This window comes from Apteryx rowi, unplaced genomic scaffold, assembly GCF_003343035.1.
Source record: "Apteryx rowi isolate R43461 unplaced genomic scaffold, aptRow1 scaffold_876, whole genome shotgun sequence".
Taxonomy (NCBI): Eukaryota; Metazoa; Chordata; class Aves; order Apterygiformes; family Apterygidae; genus Apteryx; species Apteryx rowi.
The window spans coordinates 136,598-154,655 of NW_020451178.1; the positions used below are offsets into that span (position 1 = coordinate 136,598).

General features: G+C 37.5%; 1 protein-coding gene across 1 annotated transcript in view; it reads right to left on the bottom strand.

Annotated features, from left to right (window-relative positions):
• The window catches only part of SPAG17 (sperm associated antigen 17), a 120,613-nt gene extending 102,626 nt beyond the window's left edge, over window positions 1–17,987 (bottom strand). Inside the window, exons 1-3 of the mRNA XM_026090733.1 lie at window positions 17,886–17,987; window positions 10,625–10,765; window positions 10,127–10,186 (exon numbers count right to left, since the gene is read on the bottom strand). Of these exons, the coding sequence (XP_025946518.1) occupies window positions 10,127–10,186; window positions 10,625–10,765; window positions 17,886–17,987 (303 nt within the window). The remainder of the gene's footprint in view (window positions 1–10,126; window positions 10,187–10,624; window positions 10,766–17,885) is intronic.
• Window positions 17,988–18,058: the final 71 nt, after the last annotated feature.

Consider the following 18,058-nt stretch of genomic DNA (forward strand, 5'->3'; position numbering starts at 1 on the left):
CTGGAACAGGTTGCCCAGAGAGGTTGTGGAGTCTCCTTCTCTGGAGATATTCAAAACCCGCCTGGATGCAATCCTGTGCAGTGTGCTCTAGGTGACCCTGCTTGAGCAGGGGGGTTGGACTAGATGATCTCCAGAGGTCCCTTCCAACCTCAGCGATTCTGTGATTCTGTGAATGAATTCAAGTAGATTTGATGACTCCTTCTGCCCCTCAGAGTCCCCAGCTAAACCCTAGTTTTCAGACAAACCTACTAAAATAAGACTGGGATGCTTTCACTATTGAGCAATATCGAGCAAATATGTATGCCGCTCATGTACTAAACATCTGCCTTTCTATTATGGGAACATTTCTCAAAGCAGCAGCAACGGCTGCTTTACCCTAGAAAGATACATTGTCACTCATGTGAGCAAGTCTGTTTTTGCCAATTCACTACAAAGTTTGATCTGGTTAGCAGAAACCTAGTTAGAAATAACCATTTTAAAATGGCCTGTGATTTAAACCTCTCTCTACAAACAACATGCAACCTGAGGGACTACCTTAACTGGTTTAATCCCAGCCATGCAGAAAGGGAACTTTCTAAAGACACACAGCGCATGGCTCTTAACATTACAACTACCTGAATAATGTATTAAGGGAATGCAAATGGGAGAATAACCTAATTTAAATAAAAATGAGAAAACATATTACATAAATATTAAGACGAATTTTCACCTTGGCTTTATTAAAGAGCTCATACAAGAGCTCTCACCATCTACAGAATACATCTCCCATGCCTTCCTGACCACCTAACTGCTACCAAAAAAGGCTGCTTGAAGGGAAGACAATATGGGATATGGGTATCTGGTGATTCAAAAGATCAGGCCTGAGCATTGATTTCTCAGGGAAGAGGAGTTCTACGCATAGGGGAGATTCTCTCACATGACCCTTCAGACACCTGTCCAATTATTACATGCTAACTGAGGAGAGAATTGAAATGCTGTTTAAGTGATTCCTTAAGGACCTCCTACAGAACCCAGAGCTCTTTAAAAGAGAAGACAGGCCAGTTTGCTGTGATCTGTGCTCTGTAGGGGAGACATAGTGCTGTGATCGAATCTTGAAGTATTTACCTTGCAGTGGTGTAAATGTGCCTAGCAAGACACTTCTATTGTAGAAGTAGAATATTTTATGCTTTCAAGAACTAGAGTCTCTCCATTAATTTCAGCCAACTGGATCCACACAATGAACCTTACAGAGCTAGATGATTTAGTCATGCTTCTCTAATATTATATCTGGCTAGGAAGAGAATCCAACCAGTGGTAGAAGTTTAAAAATATAGAGATTTAAGTTTTTAAGCAAAAAAAAAAAAAAAAAGATTTAAGAGGCGAAAAAGAAAAGGAAAAAAGATTGAAGCAGCAAAGTTGTCTCATCAACACTTGTGTTGGCACAACCATTCCAGCTACATCTTTCCTGAGTTTCCTCAGGACTGTTGGCACCACAGAACTAGTAGACAGGACCCTTCTACCTTGGTCCAGCTCTGCAAGAGGGCTTTTTTGCATTTTTCAGTTTTCTTTGGTGATAAAGAGTGATTAGTTGCTCTACTAGAAAAACATGTCTTAAACTCTATTGCACTTTATTAACCACTTGAAGTTACCTGAAATTTTTGAAGGAGACAAAACAGAGAACAGAACTTCCTTTGGGTACTTCAGAGGGTCCTTCTACCAACTTAAAGATTACATTGTTACAGATTTAATTGGTGTTTGCTTGGTTATATAGATATTTTAACAAAATCTGAAGGAAAAACATGGAATTTTATATTGAGTTGCATGTATGCAGGAAATCATGTAATCTAGGAAGCAGTAACAAGATCTTAGCACTGTATCTAAAGCCAGATAAACTTCAAAAGGTGTCAAGTTTCTTTTCTGGAAAAAATATCATCACCAATTTTCAGTTTTATGAATGGCCACAGGCCAAATAATTACAATTAACAGTAGTAAAACAATAATACAGGCAGAGGGCAATGCCTTTAGAATTCTAGATTTAGGATTATGAAGAACAGTCACTATTTTGAAATGGAAAGTAAAGATGAAAATGTTCAATTGTCTCAAGTAATAGAGAATCAGAGTTGTCAGTTTTTAAGAAACAGAAAATGACAACACAAAGACCCTTTTCCAGCAGGAGTGCAAGATTTTTGGCCCCAGTTTCAGCATTTGGAAATGCCAGTACTTCCTAATGTAACATACTGTCCTTAGATGGGCTCCTGGCAAGGGATCCTGAACCGGAGAGACTTTAGAAATGGATTGCAGACAACTAGAATGTCTAGGACTAATCAGCTCCTAGTAACAGCAGTTCAGACTCAAGGAATAAATAAATCGCAAGTGGAAGGCACATAATTTGATAACTCAAAGGAGTATACATGCTTCTCTTGATCTTAGAGTGGCATCGGATGCTCTGACAATGGCAAAGGCTGATGCAAAGGCATGGTGGTATATCTTTCTTCTGGGTAATATTTTATACTTGCTAGGTGGGACAGGTTTCCTATTTTTGAAATAAAAATACTTTTGCTATATCAGAGGCTTAGAACAACTAACCTGCCCCACCCCCATCTAATGCCATGTGAGATGCCCTATGGTATCAAGACATCCACACTGGGCTGGCATACCAGAGACAGAAGTAAGGATGATCTTTGTCCTTCTGGAGAGGCAGCTGAACCCAGGTGAACCTTTTATTTTGTAATGACATTTTCTTTTGATGTCATTTGGCATTGGTTTTAATGTGATTTCTTTTTCACTGCAATAACCAATAATAAAAGGAGAATGTGTGTAAAGATGTTGAAGTTCTGAGAATGCACTTGACAATGATATTCTACTCTCTTGACTACTGCTAAAGTGGCAATGGTCTGGCAGAGCAATTTAGCAAGCACTTCGAAGTCCCCAGTGATAGGCATTATGAAGTATCCAAGTATTAAGGTGAGCAGGACAGGTAGAAGTGTGCGTAGCTTTTTCCTCAATGAGTTCTAGTAAAATCATCAAGATATAGAAAATCCTGGAATACCTTAAAATTACGTATGAGGGAAGTGGATAACCCAAAGATTGCATATCATCTGGAGATGCCAAGGATTTGCGTCCTGGGGTGGGATAGACTCTCTTTGGAAAAGTTCATCACAGCCATAAATGGTTCCTATTTAGCTGGCAGCAGCACAAGCTGAACTGGTTGTAAAGTGAACATGCTCACTAAAAAAAGATGGTTTGCATGACACTGTTGTGGCTCATCCTAGCCTTAAGAAAATCAACAGTGCTGACAAAGGACAAATCTTGTTCAGAATTTTACACTAACGAAAAGAGTATTTTGCAAGGGGTAGACAAACATTGGGATCATACACTGTCTTTCCACACCTAAAATATGATAAATTACTCTAAAATCAGATAGGCATTTGAGGTTGGTATGCAGAATTGTGCATTTTGACACTAAAATATTTTGCAAAATACCTCGCAAATTATAGGCAACTTCAGAGAACTTGGAAAGATGTTGTAAAAGAAAAGTGTTCTTAAGTTTTGTATATTTCCCTATACCAAATGGAAAGATGTAAGACAGAGGATTCCAGAAGTGAACGTCTATTGAAGTACACACTACAAAGTTCAGTTTTGGTTCTATGAGACCTGGGACTGTCTACAGAACAGGGTGCACCATTTAGATGTCTTCCTCAGGGAAGGAGAGACAGGATTGCTAGACTGGTCAGGAATGGCATTATTTTAATATTAAAAGGCGAGGAAGAAAAAGGAATTGAGCGCAAAGTCAATCAAAACACGAAAGGATAAAGACATCAATCTTTACTTTTACATCTCTTCTGTGAGATCGTGCTCTAAACAAAAGAAAGTGGACTTGTTGATTTATAAATACAGAGTTAACCCCACTCATTTTACTGAAACATGGTAGGAAGATTCATATGAACAGAATATTAAAATCAATTATTCTAACCTATTTAGAAAGGAGTGAATAGGGGAGAGGGGAGGAGACGCAACACTTAAAATCAGCAGTTTTCAAACCACATCTCAGAAACAAATTATGCCTTGGTTTTCTAACCCCCAAAATCCATTATAATAACAGAACTACTAGCTCCCTAATGTCTCAGCCAAATACTCTCCGTCCTCCCCAATCCTACATTAATCTCAGACTGTTTCAGTCTGATGTAAGCCAGAGCTTTCATGATTGCCACTACCAAAATATCCTTGGAATTTCTAAAAATAGAAGATGAAATTTTTCATTCTGATAATGCAGGAATTTGATTTTAGTTAACAGATGAAGAGGCACTGATTATAAAACTAGACTATCGTGGTATCTAGATTACAAGTGATAATGACTTGGATTATACTTAGTACGTGCCAGGAGAAAAAAGACCCAGCTAGAAATTATGCATTCTCTCTGTTTGTTAGGGTCAGTAACACAGAACTGAAAACTATTATGCCCCAGGTCAGTTGTGAGAAAGAATTTAAGCAGAGGAACATGAATCTCAATTTACATCTGTCTAAGGACGCTGCTTGATATACAAAAAATGCACAATCTCATAAACAAGAAAAATAAGCATGTGAGTTTAAAGGAAAAAGAAAATGGCTAACATAAGTAACTTTAAGAATTAAAATCAGTAAATGGAAAAATGGTAGTTTGTAGCAACAAACACATCTTAAACTATGAATTAGAGAAAATAGATAAAGAAAGAAAAACAAGGCAAAGAAAAGTGCATACCAGCAGAGTTAAGGACAACAACAACAGTCATTTTTAAGCTGTATCAGGAAAAAAAATCCCTAGCATGGCATTGGTCTAGTATTAAATAGAAACAGTAGAACAGTCAATAAAGATGCAGGAAAAGCATGGCTAAGCAGTGAACATCTTACTCTATATTTGGAAAAGCAACAGATAGTATGGTTGCATCACATCATTAATAAGCTCATTAAGTATTTCCAACAGTATAAACAGAAAGCTGCAAAATGGCAGCTTTTAAAGCTAGACATACTAGAATTCATCAGACCTGGATAACTTAAACACAGAAGTTTTAAAAACAGGTAGCTGAGAAACTCTTTAGATGACTAGTTGACTTTCAGTAACCCTCAGAGCACAAGGGTAGTTGTAAAGTAAATGAAATAAAGTTAATGGTACACCAATGCTTAAAAAAGGGAAGCTAGAATAACTGATTTTTTTTAAAGTACTGGCAGTGTAATGCTGATCACTGCAGAATAATTGAGGATCTGACATTTTTCCCTAATGTCCTAATGGAGGATTCAATGAACAACAAATAAAAGGAGGGCAAAATAACTATTACCAATTCAATTTTGTTCTTTTTGAAAAATAGAAGGTATATTCACTAACACCCTAGCTTTCTCTGGTAATCTATCCAATAACAGTATAGTTTTCCCCGGGAAGAATGCAATTCTAGCTGAAAAAGATAACAACTTTGATATGGTGAAAAATAGAATTCTGTAAGTATTTTTTGACTGTTGATTTTGAGGCAAGCATTCGAAGTTAATAAAGCTCTGACAAAGATTAAAACTCATTAACTGACAGGTCTCAAAACACAATAATACGCAAAGAGTCATCATAAACAGGTGAGTTTCTTGCGAGGTCTGAAGCATACAACATAGTGAGACTACTCTATTTAAACATTTTATCAGCAATCATGGAAAAGACAGAGTCTTCCATTATAAGATTGGCAGAAGACACAATCATGTGAGTTATAAAGAATGTACTGGAAAACTCATTCATGCCAAGTAATTTGGCTAATGTAGCTAGCGTAGTGCAAGAAAGTAATATGATTTAATTTTGTTAAATTACAAGATATCTTGGAAAGAAGAAAACAGGCCAAATTTACAAGATGGAGAACCTGAAAAGTGGTAACTTTAAGAAAGAATCAATGGCCAATGGTGAACTAATCAGTCTAAAATTAGCTTCCATCTTGTATACAATGAGCTCCTAAATTAGGAGTTACGCTTTTATTTGATACATATTCAAAAAAAATACCAAGTCCATTCCAGAGCCCCCAATTAAAAAAAATAATTAGTGAGTTGTAAAGGACTGTTGGAGAAGATTCACAGAAATTAAAAAATTGAAAAAGCCTGAAGGAATTTAATACACGTTGCTAAATACATAGCAGAATTAAGGGATAATTTGGACACAATCTCAGAGTATCTACACTAAGAACAGAAGAGTAATTGCTAGATTTTCTTTGATCCAGTAAATATGGCTGTAAGCCATATATTGAAACATACATTTACAGAAGAGTTAGCAGAAACATACATTACCAGAAGAGTCAGCAGTCTAACTCTTAACGTAATGACATAACTCCCATTGAAATCCTCTTGTAAACCTGAGCAGTGTAAGCCTGAACAGTGTAAACCTAAAACACGAGATGTATAACCTACCAAGCACCACCTCAGTCTAGACTGAAAAGAACACAGAGAACACTTGGGTCAGTTTTATTGGAGATGAAGGGAGAAGAAAAGTCTTCCTTTCACAGTTCTGTGTCTCCCAGGGCTGAGAGGAAGGAAAGAGAGAGAGGAGAAAGAAGGCATCATTCAAGCTATGGTGCAGAATAGAGAAGAACCACCACCCCACCCCAACATCCCACCCCCCACTTAAAGGAAACTTTCATTTCAGCTACACCAAACACACTTCCAGTACATTCGAGGTCCAACCCCAAACAGTCCATTTATCCTTTCCTTTCCTATATGAATATCTCCTCTGGCCACCTCCTGCCCAACTCATGGGGTTTGCTGCTATGACACAGTTCACTCCACTTGTGTAATAGCCTCCTCCCCTAGGCTGTGCCTGTCTTTCCTACTTAAAATGTGCTTGCTGAAAGGGCTTTATAATCCACTCTTCCACAGCGTGCTGTACAGTGCCTAGCAGAAGAGGAAGTTATTGCTGGTTACTTTTTAGGTCTTTTCTTATAATAGTGCCATGCCTAAGAGCTTTTCTAACTTGTGTTCACTTACAACAGTCCTGAAGGAATCACGAGTCAAGCAAGTATTTCTGGAGTGCAATGCACACCATTGCTGCTTCTTCCCACCCCAAAATGCAAGAGATGTCAATAGAGTTAGCTAGCTCCCTAGTGATTCACATCTGGGAAACACTCATTTAGAGCTGATTTACACTCTGTGTATGCTGTTCCATCCAGTGGCACAGAATTCCAGCATCAGAATGTGTCAGGATTTGGATTTGGCCCCTGATTTGATAACATTTTTCAGTTTAACAAACTATAGCTAGGAGCCATGCTATGAGAAAGCAGGATTAATATATCAATTTGTGGCATGTAGTAGAATAAGGATTGATACTTTTGCTTGCAGTCAATCCCTTTGTGTTGCACAGGATGGTTCATCTTGGAGATGAGTCAGAGCAGTGTGGGGAAGGATGCTGCTGTTACAAGATTTCAATTTTGTTGGCTGCACAAGCAGGAGGTTACATTCTGAAGGCAGTATTCTGGGATCCACATCCAAACAAAACTGCTTTTATCTCTGCCACTTGTGCCTAGTTCATCTCTCCATGATCCTTTATCCCAAGCATCTCAGCTTATCTGAAATTACCACAAAATTGTTCCACACCTCCATCTTCTTTCACAATCTTTTCTTACCATGGTACTACTCCCTAGCTCCAGCTCCTTCCTTTCTGAGAATGCGACAAGATTCTTTTTCAGAATTTCCTGGGTAAAGGGAAGGCAATTTTCCTGATCCTCCCCCAGTGAGTCCAACAAAACTTGGAAACAACAGTTGAAAGGAAAACAAATCTTTTCATCCATGCAGCTCCTAAACTCACTCTCAATGAAATTTTCCAGAAAAAAAAAAAGTCAGCTTGATAAACCTAGTATGGGAAACGCTAGCATGAACAGTTTAAGTTTGGAAAGTGAAACACTGTTTCATATTTGGTAGTAGTAAAAGACCTTCATTACACATGACATTACCAACCTTAATAGAAAGCGAACAAAACAAACAGGTACATGAACAATAAAAGATACAAACCTTACATATATACAATGCATATATTGTAGTCAAGCACACTGCAGTTTTAGGTGTTGTCTTTTGGAAAAACTGTACATGATGATTTAATCTGATTTATTATGAAATCTGTTGATATTTTACAGGAAACTTAACATTTTCGCTCCCATATACATGAAAATTGTTTTTTTTTCCCCGGCATCTTTATGAGGGACTCAGCTAATGACATTTAATTAAGTGCTAGACTTAGCACAGAATTACAAATCAGGACTCCTACTTTCTGATAACTGATTTATTTTGTGAACCTGATCAAGTTACTTAAGAAACAGACTCCCACAGATCTGGGAATTTGTCATCCACATATCCATAAAAACTGCCCTTATCCTCTTCAAACTATAGAAGTTTGAAGAGTGATACAAAACACAGCACAATAAGATGTTCAAAAAACTGAAGGGCAATAATTTAGAACAGACAAAAGGAATTATTTTAACATGATATATAATTAGCTTGCAATATATCAAAAATAGTAAGTTAAAGTTGCTTGACTTAAAGCAGGCACTACAGACTGCTGTACAGAAATTTAATAAAACCCATGCATTTTAGTAAAGGCAATGTGTAAGACGACCAGAAACATGGGTATTAACATTGCTATTAATACCATTAACAACAATGCTAATATCCATGTCATTAAAGACCTATATTCATGTAGATATATTTTGGTATACTTTGTATGTTCAAAAATCATTAAAACTTCAGGAACCTCATTTACAATCTCACCAAAATCTGACACACTTGCGGAAATCCTACTGTGTTGAATTCTATAGCAGAGGAGAGAACTTAATTCAATGAAGACAAAAATGTTCCTTTCAGAAGAACATTTCACAACTCTGCGTTCTGTGCTACCTCTATACTTGTTTATCCCTATTACAATGAAAGCTTTGAATGCACAAACTGCAAATGGGCCTTAAGTGAATACTCAGGACCAAACTTCTGCCGAGAGAGGCAGGATCTTAATGCTCGTAGCAACTTGATCAATCTTTCAATTTGCTACAGCCAGACCGGAAACTGAGTCCAAGCAAAAGGTCAGAACAGGCATTTTATATTCACTGTTAAAGGAGGAGAGGGAAAAAAAAGTCTTTGAGGAGTAAAGTAAGCAGCTAATGAGACACAGCACTGACAGCTGGAATTTAATAAGTATCCACTTCACAAGGAAAATTGGTCTTAGTAATTAAATACAGGTATCATGCAAAGCTTCTGCTTAGAGCCAGACTTCAAAATCCTTCTGTCAGTAGGACTGAAGGAGTTTTACATCCCAAGCAATATAAAGGTGACTTCGTCTGGGAGGCTAGTCCTAAATGAAGAGGGTTAATTGCATAACATTCACAGTCATGTCAATTCCAAAGGGACTCGTTCAGATAGTAGTCTGGCATTACTGAAAAACAGACTGCAACTAAAAAGACCTGTCATAAAGTCCGCCAAAACCTGAGACATATAAAATGTTTATTAGTCATTGCAGAACTGAAATGCAAACAAGATCTTTTTAGAAGGATCCAAAATTCTTTTTGCTTCAGGTCTATAGGGCCATAAAACTCTACCTGAGAAAATTTTAAACAATCTTCTAATTAATCATAGGATTTTATAACCTCTCACAAGCTGTAAGTAAAACACTAACAAGGTAGGGAGAAGGAAATCCTCTTTGTACTAGACCTGATTCCCAATCCTTCTGACATACCTCTCTGGATGAACCAGGTTAGGACTTAATACCAAACTACCATTATAATGGATACTAGCGCACACAGATGGTATTCTAGAGTTGCAGTCCATAAACGAAAGAGGGTACAAGTCTCTAACTTACTGCCATTATCTGGGAGAGCAGAGTTTAATTATTTATCTGTAATTTGTGAGATCATCATCAAAATACAATCACATAATGTATTCTTAACATAATAAAGCCCATATCCCTAAAAAGATATCTTGATCCTCACTTAATTAGCAGTCCAAACAGAACTATGATGGTATCAGAAGAAGAAAGCAGTTTAAGCATCTTGAGTGTTTTTATCAGCTACATCAAGCAGATTTGCATTTACTCAGGTATGCATAACATACTTATACAGCTGTATTTACCTCAACATAAAAGAGCACTGATTCTACAAAACAGGTTTTAACCCACCTCATGGTACATAGGCACATCCTTAACTTTTTTTCCCTTTTGATTTCCAGCTTCCATGATCTGCAAGAAAACAAAGTATTCTATTGATTGGATTTTAAAATTTAAATAAATCATTTTATTTTTGTTATTCTCTTTCGTAAACTCTCCATTCACACTCCAAAATGGTGAGGAGTCATCTTAAGGTACCTCTGTACCTTAAGGTGGAAGCTTTGATGATTAATACCTTGAAGAAATTCTGTACAAAACCACACTGTTTACAGCAAGCGGACCAGTGTACACAGTCAGTTTTTCTTCTTCGATTTTTAACTTCTACAAATCAGTGTAGTTTTTAAAGCCTCTAATGGTGTTATCTCATAATATGGGATATATATAAATATATATCCCATTATGAATATGTAATTTGAAGTTACCACTTACCAGAAAAAGCTAACATCTCATCAAAAACAGAAATGGTATCTAGCCTTTGACTTGTTTCTAAAAGCTATTTTCTCAGAATACCTGTTTGAAAACGTCTTCATGTGTTATCACGCTGAAGAGCTTCCGCTGTGGCACCTGCACAGCAAGAGACAAGGCCTTTGTGTGGATTTCATCCTCAATTTTGTTCCCAACAACAAAAGCAATGCTAGGTTTCCAGTCATCCTACTTTCCAAAATAAAACATTTAGTCTATTAAAATACAAGCAAACAAAAATGCTTTTCTGCAGTTTCAAGGAGTAAGCCTGTAGAGATGATTACTCTCCTAAGACATAATCAACATTACCATATTTGTCACACTGACATAAACTCTGTACAACCTGAAAAAGCATGTAGTCTTTTGTCCCAATTCTTTCTACCATCAGATGGCAGCATTATGCTGTGGAAAACAAAAAACTTGTAACAGCTTGTACAAACCTTACTGGCAAATGCTGCATTTTATATTTCATATGATGCTCACGCAACATCATATAAAAAACAAGTAATTTTAAAATGTATTTGCAGATTTGACAGTTTGGTGAATGAACAAGAAGTATAAATCTAAATATATGTATTCATACCATTGTCATTATTTTCTGTAGAAAAAAATAAACCAATTTCAGTTCCATGATCCAGGGAATCAGAAAATGCCCAACTACTACTTTCTGAAAATCTTAGCATTATTTCTATATTTTCATGAGAGTATACTGCATATCCATGGCTCTTACCTGTTTTCACTAAGTATTCTGAACTAAGAAAATATATATTAATGGCAAGTTATAGTTCACTAAAATACAAAAAAATGAAAAACACTAGCAGTTTGCAAGCATTTCCAGTGAAATACGCGTATAGTATCATGAAAAAACAAAAACCCTGATTTCTGCATTAAAGAAATGCAGAACAAGAAAAGATTGTAACGTTATTTAGTGATATACATCCACAAAAGATTCAAACCAACAATATTTCAGAAACTTCTATTATTTACTCGTTGTCTTCTCCATTTCTCTCAGTTTAACCTACTGGAATCCCTTCCAAACTTTCATACTGTGAGTGCTTATCTCCAGTGCATCTATGTGTCTCCCTAGAGTCTTCTCTATCAGCATCAGCGATACCTAAACCAGAAGCACTTCTAATTGTTGTGCTTTCCACTCCTCACAAATCATCAAAATTTTTTTTCCACTGCATATCTGCATGTGTAATCTGCAAGGATAGCAATAAAGGTAAACATGGAAACAGTTTCAGTAAAATCAAGGCAGTCCCAGGAAAATGTCAGGCTAACCAGGATCAGGCTAAATAGAGTCACACGTCAGCCAGTGTGCATCATGGCAAAGAGAGTTTTTAAAGACATTTAAGACAGGATGGTACCTTTAGAATTTGGATGGAAATATTTTCATATGCATATACCATGTAAAATGTATAGACATATGTTTGCAAAAAAGAGGAGCAAAACCTGAGTGATGGTAGAGCAAGGGAAAAGACTTTTCAAAAAAAAAAAAGTTAGATGTAAACAACAGGAGTAGTAGTATTCTCTTTTTTTCAGTTTCACCATTTTCTTCTTCATTTGTTCCTTTCCCTTCTCTCAGCTGAAAAAACTTACTTTAAATGTTTGTAATTTGACTAACTGATAAAGGGAGAAAGAGACATCTGATGTTGCATGGGGGGAAATAGTTTACAATACGATAAGGTAACAAAGCATAACATCACACGAAGATGGCACAATGTGATTACACATATACACTTTTTTTTTTTTTCCCCCCAAACCACTAGATATTCATAGAAACAGAAAAGTGGGAAAGCCCACATGGGTCATTAAGTGAAACTTCATTGTCTGACAGATCCCAGCTTTCTCCATCCTCAGATTCCTGCTCCAAAATCCTATTCTCTAGCCCATCTCATATTTTCCCAGGCACTTTCAGAGTTATGTTTGAGTAATAAGAATTTCTCCTTCACAATACTTATGCATTCCCTGGGAAGGTAATAAAAGCAAGGGAAAGAGAGTTTTCCCGATTTCTACAGTGGTGCCTACCTTCACAGCAGCCTGTAACACCAAAGCAAAACATCAGGAAAAGTCCTGCTTGTGAAAAATTAACTTTTGAAAAAACTTACAATTTATCCAAACACACTCTCAGGGGTTCAGCAAAAGATATGCCCTTGACATCAGTGTGACAGCTCTGTCTTCCCCCTGTCAATTCCTTATTTCAAAGAAACAAGCTGCTAGAGCTTCTCGACAGAACAGCTACAACAATATTTATAGTATAGGCAAAACACTGGATAATATATTACAAGTAAAATAGCCTCCAAAAAGTAACTGGTAGTGGAATTTCAAGCACACCTAACTTAATTCTACAAATGTATATGCAACTGGATACATAGTCTTTTAGTGGAAAAATTTTAATACTATTAAGGATACATCCCATACACCCCTAGCTGTAATATGAAGAAAAAATATTTCTTTTATAAAAAAGATCCAATAGTTGGGAATTGGAGCTAGATGAATGCTAGGAGTAACAACATACAGTGTGACACGGTAAAATTATCCAGATTTCACAGTCAACTAATAGCATGTCCTCTATTTCTAGACTGACCCATCATTTTTCAGAAAAGCTGAGCATTCAGAACAGCAACTGAAGTCTATACGAACAGTGAATGTGCAGCATTAACATATAGTTTAAGGTGTTTAACTGACTATACTTTTTTCTGACCTTAAAAATCTATTATTTTTGCAATATTGTCCTTATATTATCAATACTGCAATAGTACCCTTAATATTCAAGGCACTGAAAGGATAGAAAAGAAACAGAGCCTGCTTCTACAGCTCACCACCTAAAAAAATTACAATGTAAAAATGAGAAGGAAACGAAGTAAAATGTATATGATTACTTTAAAAATATTTTCTCCCTCAATATAAAACTGCTCCTCCCCTTAGCTTAATTCTTTCAGATGTTATTGTAGAAGTGGGGCATGAGAAAGGACCTGAAGGAGGACAGATCTGTGACTTTAAGGCTACCTCAAATGAGGTTCCTAGCTTCAAGAACAGGACAGAGGGAACCATAACAAAAGCTATTGGAAAAGCATGGAAACAGTCTATGGAGGCTGCCATAGAGAGAGAGAGTATAGTACAAGCACTACCTACTATGCATTAAGCAGACCAAAATCCAGGAAGTAGAGAGAATCAACAACCTTGGTTCAAAACTGAACGAAAAAAGATTAATGTTGGAAAGGAAACATTGGTAAATGAATACAACAAATGGTTGGGCCTCCCTGTAATTCCTAACTGGAAGACATCAATTTACAATCATCGTCACAAATGGCACTGTGTCCCCCATTTTAAAACTCCTGGGCATGTCAAAAGTTAAAACATATTGAAATCCCTCTCAGTGTCAGAAATGACCATCTATGGGGAAGCTGGTGTACCCCTCAGATGAAGAAGCTCCGATCCTAATTTCTCTGAGAGCTCCATGTAAGCAGCTATTGGTTTTCTAAAATGCCGGTTGTCACAGAACACCTTTATGTGACCCGTCTTTTCCTGATTTAGTTCTCAAGCCTCCATCATGTCCCCATGTAATCTCAATTTTTTTTCAACCTGTAAAACATTTTGGCTCAGATATATGCAGTCTACATTTCCTATTTGTCACAGTAGTATTGGAATAATAGAAGTATTTCAAAAAACCCTCTAACTCCAATTCACGTTGAAAAAAAAAGCAGGTGTAGTCACAAAATTTTGCTTCCCCATAAAACATCTTGTGTTCTCTGCCTCAGTTGCTAGAAACAAAAGGACAACTGTTCTAGAGAAGACACTTGCACAGCAAAGTAAAGTGGGGTAAAAAATTTGGCCACTTTTGCAATGCTAGTTTCTAGACTTCTTTTGATGAGAAAAGCACCTCAGGTCATCTCAACCTCCCTTTTCAGGTAATATGACTATCTGACATTCTGCAGTGTCACTTATTCTTGCGGTATTTGATTTTTACTTTTTCTTAAGGCCACAACTAATAGGTTCATTTCATTACACCACAATTTCAAATTTAACTGTAAGGGCTGAAGAGAAACATCTGAAAACATAAACCCCAAACACTTAAGCATCAAAAGGCAAGCGTTCTTGTATCTCTAGATTTTTAGGTAATGCCTCAGAAACAGTGAGATTTAGTAGCGATTTATGAACACTTAAGACAACATTACCTCTGGCATTCTTTGCTTTCAACAATCAGAGAGCTTATAAGTCAGTAAACACAGTAGGCATTACTGGAAAAGGTTGCTTATCAGCCATTTTTGTAGCCCTGAGGCAGCTACTGCAGAGGGTAACACTGTCGAGAAAACTCCAAATCCACTTCCATTACTTGCTGATTGACACATGCCCATACTACCACTGGGTTCTTTTTTTAAGGGCCTGAGCTTTTGCTGTATAATTTGTGCAGATTACAGAACATCACAATTCAACTGAATGTCAATTCTTCTCCAGAAATAAAGGACTATGAGTAGTAAGCAAAAGCAGAATCCTCCTATTCAGAATTTTTTACAAGGCTTATTTTTCTTTCAATTTTCAGACCCTAAAATGGCAATAATACAAGAGAAACTGTACAGAAGCAAAGTCAGAGCAAAAAGCGGCCTCCGGTTACTATGCTTACTTATACTAGCTAATAACGATATATAATACCTAACAATTATTTCAATTGTTAGGGCTGCATTTGTCCAGAATTCACCTTTTACTCAGCAAATGTTGCCCTTTAAGTAGCACGCAGTTTAAAACTGACTAAGCATCTTAATTTACGTTTTGCAGTTTAATTCTCTGGTGAACCCAATCAAAATATCTTGATGAACATCTGAAGGACAACACAACCTGTAGCTCCATGTTCTTTTGTGTAGCACATTAGAAACAAAAAAAGATGATAACAGATATAAAAAACCATAAACTATAATGCGAAGTTCTGCCAAATCCATATTTCCTTTGTACATGTTTTTGAGTAGTCCGTTTGACAGCTTTCACGGTGTGTTTAGTAAAAAGCAATTGTTTGTTTAGTAAACAGTATTTAAATCATATTTTAGTTAGCACATCCGCCCATAAATTATTAACACTACCGGTAAAATGACTCCTTTTCAGACATCAGCCCAATAAAATTCTGCAAATCATAAACACACATTAAAATGCTTGGCCTAAAAGGAAAAAATATTCTCTAAACTGAGAAAAGTAAAAGATTTCAAAATATATTATACATGAATTAACAGGAGAGAAATTTATTTAATTGATAGAGTTCCTGTTATCTCCAAAATAATTTAAGATTCATAGAACATATGATATACAATGCTGAGGAGAAGAATGAAATAATTTGAGGAGTGTGGCTTGCGGCACCTATAACTAAAGTTGCTCAACACTCTCTTTCACAGGCAGTTTTCAATTCCTGACCTTTAAATTTTTGGGCTTAACTCTTCCATGCTATAATCTTATTTGGGGGGTTGGGGAGGGAAGGAGAAAAGATGGTGTGGTTTGGTTATTTGTCAGAATGAGGTTTGATTAAAAAAAAAAAAAGTCATGTTTATCCTTTAATTAAAAAAAACCCTTTATGATTAAGTAATTGAGACATTCAATTCCCTCCATGTTCAAGAGGAAGGAACCAAAATTTGGCAGCACAGACACATTTGTGTCAAGGATGTGCTTTTACTATTTACATTACATTTGGCCATACTTGAGGAGTCTCAATTCACATATGTTCAGAAGTGATTTGTTAGCATTTGACAGTTTTGCAAAAAGTAGGCTCCTGCACATGACTCTAAGAGCTGAATCAGAATTTTTAGCTGCTGCCCAGCATCAAAGCTTGAGCTCAAACTGGAGCAGGAAGACAGTTTTTCCCATGTTCTCAAGGCTCTGTCTGATAGCATCTAGACAGCGAGACAGAGAGATTGGAATTTAACTGGAACGTAAAATGGTCTAACAATACCAAATTAAGAAACCAAGGAATCTTAAATCAGCCCCCTTAGGTATAGACATTATGATAACCTTTAATTAGATGATCTCATATTTTTCTCCTATGCAATTCCTGCCCCATTCAGTGAACATCTCCCAACATTTCTTTCCATCTGCCTCAACGGGTGGTCCTGAATAAGCCTAATTTTGGCATCTCCTAACTTTTGAGCACTTTAGTTCCTTTTAAAATATTTCAATATAATTATTTGTATTAAAAATATATAATAAGCTGTACGTAAAAGCAGTAGAAAAAACAAAGCACTTTGTTCAGTGAATTCTCTGGACAATATCCACAACCACAATAAACACCACTACAAAAACATCGCTAATTGGTGTCTTGCTAATAAGCTCAGGAAAAAGGTCAGGAGCTGGCTAGGTGATGGAGACTGAACCTCCACTCCCTTCTCATGCTTCGGGGAGGTTCTCCTAAGGCAGGGATGAGATTCACTAACGAGAAAGAGCTCAGGTACCTCTGAGCTCTACTGAATAGGTATATTCTAGGGAAAAATGGGAAACAACAGCCTTAGCTGAGCAGCACTTACTTTAAAAAGTGATTTTGCTTGGTTAAACTTACACTATACGGCTCCTACCAAATCCAAATTAAGAAAAAGTAAGGATGTAAGAGACTTTTTGACATTTGTGGCATGTTTGGTAAATTGATTAACCAGTTTAAAAGCTGCCTCCTGAATTCAGAAATCCTCACACTTACCAGCTGCAGGTGCTAAAAAAAAAAATGGGGAGGGAGACACAACAGGAACCCAACAAACAATGAGGCCATGGAAGTCATTTGTCTCACTTGCAGAACCAGTGCTAGATAAACATATGTTAGATAAATATTATTGTTTGCTAAACTACTGCCCTATTTTGAAACCAAATTCTTTCTTGCAAGTTAAGATTTATTAGAATTACATTGCTTACACAGGACCTGGAAACCTAGATATGCTTTCAGATCCTCACACACTGTTTAAAAAAAAAAGTGCCTTTTTGCTACACACACTCAAGGAGGAAAATTATAGCTTCAAATTTTCAACGCTGCAGTTAATGCTGTGTCAGCACCTCCATCAAACCTCGTTGTTCAGCAGTTTATAAAAAGTTCACCCCGAGCCAAAACTTGGCATTCAAAGTCCCAGAAAGCATCAAGAAGAAAAAAGCAAGCTATTTGGCCGCTTTTCAGTTCTTAGAGGTACTTGAGGGGGAGGGGGGAGCTTAACGGCGCGTCGTGTTTATTTATGCACCTCCCCGGGCTGAGCCTGGGGTCCCGGCGCCCCCCGTACTGCAACACGCACCCTACAGGCCAGGCCCGGCCCCCCCGCAGCCCGCCCGCTCCCAGTAGCCCCTCCGCCGCCTTCACCTCTTCGAGGCGGGCGGACACCAGCGCAGCCTCCCAGCCCCTGGCCGCAGCTCCCGCGGCGGAGCCGCCGCCGCCACCGGTCTTGGGCCGCTTGGGGCCCATGGCGCCGCCGCCGCCGCCGCCTCGCTCGTTCGGTCGCGCGCGCCCCCCCCACGCCGTCGCCGTGGCAACCG